This window comes from Saccostrea cucullata, unplaced genomic scaffold (assembly GCF_032062105.1).
Source record: "Saccostrea cucullata isolate Sc308-1 unplaced genomic scaffold, CSIRO_AGI_Scuc_v1 ctg97, whole genome shotgun sequence".
In the NCBI taxonomy this organism is placed as follows: Eukaryota; Metazoa; Mollusca; class Bivalvia; order Ostreida; family Ostreidae; genus Saccostrea; species Saccostrea cuccullata.
In genome coordinates this window covers 149,605-156,553 of record NW_026928978.1, presented here as the reverse complement: position 1 = coordinate 156,553, position 6,949 = coordinate 149,605, and the positions used below count along the sequence as shown (strand labels likewise).

The 6,949-nt window shown below is 32.9% G+C and overlaps 1 protein-coding gene across 1 annotated transcript; it reads left to right on the top strand.

The window, feature by feature from the left end:
- Positions 1-2,530: 2,530 nt before the first annotated feature.
- LOC134279479 (glycoprotein-N-acetylgalactosamine 3-beta-galactosyltransferase 1-like) lies at positions 2,531-6,702 on the top strand. The gene is made up of 6 exons (XM_062761889.1): positions 2,531-2,549; positions 3,235-3,304; positions 3,665-3,834; positions 4,315-4,407; positions 4,942-5,606; positions 5,869-6,702. Exons 3-6 carry the CDS (start codon positions 3,672-3,674, stop codon positions 6,034-6,036), a joined length of 1,089 nt encoding a protein of 362 aa, XP_062617873.1. The 5' UTR covers positions 2,531-2,549; positions 3,235-3,304; positions 3,665-3,671; the 3' UTR covers positions 6,037-6,702.
- Positions 6,703-6,949: the final 247 nt, after the last annotated feature.

Below are 6,949 nucleotides of genomic sequence, written 5' to 3'. Positions count from 1 at the left end.
TTAAATGCTTTTGTTTTTAAACTTCATTTGACTTGGAAAAGTTCCGTCTACCTGATGAATAGACAGAGCTTGCGGCGGATGTGACTGGTCACTCAAAATGCTTACTCCTTCTGGGCATGGTTCCACCTTTGAAATTCCTGGGGTCTGTTTTATGACCTATATAACATATTTTCAAAAAAGATTTCTAGCAATCACTATTTGTTTTCACCTTATTCATTTGAAATCATGCTTGTAATCTAATGTGAATGATATTTTTCAATAAAATATTCATTTTGTTGAGAAATGTATTTCTCTTGAGTTTTTCAATTTTTTGTACACTATAAATGGAAATTGTAAATTAGATGTAACAATATTAACCTCTCCCTCAGAAGAGGGACGTTTTATAGGTTAAGTTTATAAAGTTAATTATGTAATTTATTAGACGTTTACGGTTTCATTTCATGCCAATTGTATTTGCCAAAATTTTTATTAATGTTGCCCTTTTCTTCATATTTTGAAAAAAGTATGTTGTATACAGTAAAAGAAACTTTGTGTGAGTCAAATTTTGTAACGAAAAGTTTGATGATCACATTAATTTTTTTTTTACTTTAATAATTGCAAAAATAACTTTTTGCCATCAGAAAATGGAAGTTCTTATTTTTTTTCCACAAAAGGAATGAAAAATTGTTTGAAAGCCAACAACATTAAAACAACTTTAAAAGACAATATAAAACTGTTTTTAAAACACGCAGAAACAAGATGCGTTTGTGAAAACTGATGTCCTCGTATTGCAGCTTAATAAAGCTTCTCAAATGCAAGTCAAACTCCAGAGTCAAGGTCAATATATAAAAATTAAAAATAATGGTATTTTAATTTTTGAGATCAATCACTGTTTGTTTTCACCTTTTTTGCCAAAATTTGAAATTGGCTGTATTCTAAGATAAAAAAGGTTTAAAACAATTTTGATACATATATGACTGTGTATATATACTTTTTCCAAAGTGTGAATCACACACACTTTTTGCAGTTACATCAGGAATTTAATGGAAATTGTAAATTAGAAGAAATATTAACCTCTCAATAACAAAAGACACAAGACTTTTATGGTTTGATTTATAAAGTTAATTAAATAATTTTGGTAAAATAAGTACTTATTTTTGTCATTAAAATGCCAGGAAAATGAGCTATGTTCTCTAGTCAGCAAGATGTTGAATCAATTACACATATTTTCTTTTATTTTGTACCCAATTTATTGTATGTTGTGTGCTATTTGAAAAAACTGAAAAAATAATAAAATTTTGTATGTAAGTTATAGGCTCTTGATGATCACATTAATTTTTTGTTACTTATTAAACAATAATATTTCAACAATCCCAACATTTTACTAACTATTCAAAGTGAAAAAAATTATATGTGTATTATAAATTCGCCATCAGGGAAAAATGAAAAATTGTTTGAAAGCCAACAATATTAAAACATAAATATTAGAAGATAATGTCATAATCATATTTGTGTGATTTGTGTATTCATACACACATTCATGATATTTCAAAATTGTACATTTTTACATTTTTAACTCTCCCAACCTTGGTGTGTCTGTGTATGTGTCATGTCAAAGTTTGTATTTAAAATCAATAAAAAAAAAATAAATGAAATATATAAAAATAATAATAATGGCACGTTTGCTCAGAAAAGGAAAACAAATGCGAAAAGCACCAACTTTTTATTTTTATACTTTTAAGGTATGTTAATGTTTTAACTTATTGAAAGACCATTTAAATTTCAACAAAAAAAAATCATAATGGGAATTGTTGAACGAGAAGATGTCAATTTCTATCCTCATCTTCGTATTTTTTAAACAGTTTTAAAATGGGTATCCTTCCTGACAAAGGAGCTTTTTATTTTATCATCTTTTATTATAGAAGCACTAATATACTTGTCAAGTCAATTTACAGATGATCCATTGCACTAGCAACGTGTTTTTATTCTACATGTATAACTGGGTTTATGTTTTTTTGTGTGTGTTTTGAAGGCTCATCCATTGCTTTGTTAGAGATATCAGTCATCTTATCATTTATATCTGGATCTGTACCAGCTAGTACGTACCCTTCATAGTATAGGACGAAGATGAGTAAAAATATTAAAGAACTGTTATATTTTCCAATTCATAAAATATTAATTTTGACTTATGCTTTGTTTTTGAATATATGCAATAATCTGAGATAATACTATAACTATTCTATTTATTAAAAAATCTGGTCCCAAACTTCCTCCTCTCTGCATGTCCACATTTGCCAAATACAAAATGGGATAAAAACTACAATGAACTGTGTAGAAAATTATGCAGACTTTATCTTATCTTGGAGCATTAAATTATCAGAATACATGCCCTTGTAATGGATTAATGACGGATATCCGATATCGAGACTTTCTCATAAACAAGGATGTGGCCAGGGAATCTTAGGGCGAAATAAATACTCGAGTAGGCCTACTGCACTGTTTCACTTTTATGAATATTATGGGAAAAAATAAGAAGATTCTGTGGAAGAAAATGTGAGCAAATAATGGAGGTGAGTTGTGATTAAATGGATCGATCAGGTATTTTATTAGAACAATTTAAATCTAAGCAGAAGTAAGTGGTTGAATACATGCACGTGTATGTATTTAGAAAATATTAATGGTGTAAATAATCAGAAAAATATTAAACAAATGCTCTTTCAAACTGGATCTCTTTGAAAAAATTCCTCTGCGGCTCAAATATCTCCCTCTCCTTTATCTTTGCTGGACCTTGAAATGTTATAAAAATGGACAACATATATGAATTAATTAATTATAGTATTTTCTTAAACTCTCTCTCTCTCTCTGTATGTGAGGGTGTGTGTGTATGTGGGGGGTGGGGGGGTTGTTAAGATGTTCACCTTCGTCCAGTACACATACATGCAGTTGCTTTTCTTTGTACCCTCCAATTTCAGCAACGTATTTGTACGTTGATCTCCCAAGAAAATCGGGAAAAACTAAAAAATCGATGAAACTTCCACTTTTGGATTTAGTCCGAATCTTTTCCACGGTCAGTTAGTTTTTTATACCCTACAGGACGGATTAGGGGGTATTCCTGTCATTTAAATACCTCATTGACACGGGTGACTGATCAAAAACCTTCTGAACCATAATATTCGCACAGGTATACATTTACTTTTCAATAGCGAGGAACCTGTTCCAAGTGCATGTATAATCACGAGTGTCTTCATTCAACAGGTTGTTTATGCTGGCTGAGGGAAATAGAATAGGATATATACATAAACTGCCATGGTTTTTCGAAAAAGGTAAGATTTGGAAAAATCCATTTCTGTGAGATGCTAATAAAATATCATTGGTGATAAAATGATAAAAATGGCGTTTTCCTGGTATACTAGTACCTGTTATCTGGTTATTAGAATACGATGTATTGATTATTTTCACCTTTTCATTGGATTCTACAGGTATTCTCTCTCTCTGTCTCTCTATCTCTCTCTTTCCCCTTCCCCCCTCTCTCTCTCAATTATTATATCCCGAAACATCAATGAACAAACAGGAATACTTGACAGATAAGATGCAAGAAAAAAAGTTGCATTAGAATTACGCATTCCAGGTACAAGGAATCCTCATCCTTTTTATTCACTATAATAGATAATAATTATACAGGGTTGTGGCGGATGACAGTGGAATATAGTGGCGCGGACAAGGTCCAGGTATTCGTGATGGAGGGGGACATATCCCCCCGCAACAGACCTCGGGTGGGGTTCCTCTTCGCCCTCGTCTGTACAACTTTCAGCTTCTCCATGTTCTTCATGGCAATGAACAACTTGTGGTATGAAGGTAATAAATTAAAGACTGTTGACAAATGGGATTAAGAAATGGTCATTTAAAACTGTTTCTTGCGGTGTTAGGCCTAATTCAATGGACAAATTAAGGAAGTAACGTTTTTAAAGGACAGAACATAAATTTCAAGAGCTTTTTTTTTTTAAAATAGATTTATTACGGAATGTTCCCAATCCCATTTTTCGGATCCTCCTCTCAAAAAAAAAAAGATCTTGAAAAAGATACTTTTCAATTCAACAATCAAAACTTGGCCAGGAAAGCCGTAAAAAAAGTAGATTTCGAGTGTTGTGTAAAAAGCAAAGCATTTTCACCCTTCATACTAGACGGCTGTTCTTTATCCTCTTTTATCCTCCATAAAATTCCTTTTTGCTTATAATGAAAAAAGTAAAAATAATGTTTAAAAATAGGTAAGAATTGATACTGAGATGTGACGATACATATGTTGTATTTATTTCCCTGTTATGGCTGTGTTCATAGGCGATGTAACAGAAGATAACAGTGAAGTCTTGGACTACGAAGAATTCCGAGGACTTGGGGGACCAATACTACAGGATTATCACCACCATAGCGGTATTGATTAATTTATACATGTATCAAAATCACATCAATCTGTTGTATACCTTAAATAAAGTTTTAAATTATATACAGATATCTAGAATTTTACATAACGAAATTTGGAGATAACGAAAAGTATTCAAGCTCAAATGTCCATTTCAAACGATACAAGTCAGGAGCAGAGCAAATATGGACCTCAAAAACATCAAAGGTGGGATCGAGTGCCATGGAGGAGTGAGCAGTCCCTGTCAACTGATCAAACCCGCCATGTGCTCTCATAATTGGGATAACCGGAAAAATTCATAGACAATTTAGTGTGTAAATAATGACAAATTGTATTTAATGACAAGGTCATTGTATCACATTGATAGTACTTTGCTGTAATTTCATCAATATTATTTTGTCAAAATATTTTGACAAACCCTTTTGGTTGAAATATGTTCTGTTTTTTTTTTCTCTGGTTTCAAAAAATGCAAAGCATATTATCTCTTACTATCCCTTTATGTCTTTAGATTCAGTTTCAAATTTTGTTCCTTCGTTTTCTTGTAGATGTCAACGAAGATGCTGCGAATGACCTTCGTAAGAAAGTTCGTGTCTTGTGCTGGGTGATGACTGCGCCAAAGAACTTGGCCAAAAAAGCAACTGCCGTGAAAAACACGTGGGGAAAACGGTGCAATAAAGTGATATTTTTCAGTAGCCAGACCAACACCTCTTTCCCAACAGTCGGTCTACAAGTGTCCGAAGGGCGCGAACATTTGACTGGGAAAACGATACAAGCGTTTAAATATTGTTACGAACATTATAGGGATCAATTCGACTGGTTTTTAAAAGCAGACGATGACACTTTTATGATAGTTGAAAACTTGAGATACTTTTTGTCACATCACAGTCCCAAATCTCTAGTTTTCTTCGGGCATAAATTCAAGCCTATTGTGAAGCAGGGTTACTTCAGTGGCGGTGCGGGCTATGTCTTGAGTAGAGCTAGCCTAGATAAGTTTGTAACGGAAGGCAGCGTCAACCCGTTCATCTGCAGGCAAGATGGCGGCGCGGAGGACGCAGAACTGGGTAGATGTATGATGAAGCTAGGGATAAAAGCAGGTGATTCTTTGGACATGTTTGGCAAGGAGACTTTCCACCCTTTTGTGCCAATCGCTCATCTGGAAGGCCACCACCCGGAGTGGTTTTACAAATACAGCGCCCATAAGCCACGAAAGGTAGATCTAAAAGCTAAATTTCCCAGCATCTCAAATGGAATGCCCTTGATAAAACACAGTCGATATATTTGTAACTAGCGTCAGCTAAATTGGTGGTTAGATTTTTACATGTTTTACCTCAGTTATCTGAATTACAGTTTTGTTCTCATGGATTTTACTTTCGAGAGTAACCTAGAAAAATCAAATCTTGAATTTGTTTCATGTTTTTTGTAATGTTTTGTTTTAAAACTTTTATCGAAATCTATCTTTTTCCTCCTTACAGGGTCTTGGTTGCTGCAGTGACTACAGCATCTCCTTTCATTATATGTCCCCCTCCGATATGTATCTAATGGACTATTTATTATACCACCTTAAACCTTACGGCATTGTCCAACAGCCAGGGAAGAATAAACACTTTGACAGCGATCCAGAACCTCACAAGGACGAATAAATGTCGCTCATTGTTCAGTCTTTTATATCAATTTTTGTTTATTTGTTATGTACAATGTGAAATTGAAGAGTTGTGGTGCTTGAAATATCTATGCTTTAAAGTTTATCATCATTTTTCACTTTACGAATTTTTTTGCTGTAATTTAACTTTAAGTGCAATCTGCAATATTATTTTATATTCATTTTATTTAGTACATCATTGGTACATCGAGGGTTTATCAATATACAGTTTATGAATACAGTAAATTCCTGATGTAGCGAATATGTTTAAATTCGGCGAAATGATTTACTATAGGTCTAATTTGTAAATCGTAAATTGTTAAACTCCGGATATAAAAAGAGTGGTTATAAATAGGGACATACTTGTATATACAGTGTACTAAACTTATAGTACAACCATAGGTTCTTAACGAATGAAAATTGAAAGTTCGCTATACGCGAAATTTACTGTATATGATTTTGACTGGTATTTACATACATGTAGGCCTACTTTTTTATGACAATGCATATTCATCACTTGGATCATCTGCTAGACCATGTACCACGTTTACTCAGTATTCAACTTTCTCTAAACACCCTTGTGTTCTAATTATTTATGCTGGTTATAGTGTTTCTGTGCACTAAATGAAATTCGAAAATATTAAAATTAATATGTGACAATCTGAAATGATTTGATGATTCACATTTGAAAGCCGATGGAAGATTTTTGCGCTCTTTACTATAGGAGCTGCATGTATTAGTAACGCAAAAAAAAAAAAAAAAAAAAAAAAAAAAAAAAACCTAATTAACTTCTGTTTTAGCTCTTGAGTATACAGTTTATAAAGTTAATCATTGAGGGAGTTAGCAAGATCCAATTCCCTAAGACCCTGTCCTAGGATCATGAGACAGGCTAAATTTCAACCTTCTATAAAAAA

Bases quoted from the DNA above. Each gene is read 5' to 3' on its own strand.
- LOC134279479 (XM_062761889.1), top strand. From the start codon at position 3,672: ATGACAGTGGAATATAGTGGCGCGGACAAGGTCCAGGTATTCGTGATG. The intron at 3,835-4,314 runs GTAATAAATTAA...CTGTGTTCATAG, and splicing joins GAACAACTTGTGGTATGAAG to GCGATGTAACAGAAGATAAC. The intron at 5,607-5,868 runs GTAGATCTAAAA...TCCTCCTTACAG, and splicing joins GCGCCCATAAGCCACGAAAG to GGTCTTGGTTGCTGCAGTGA.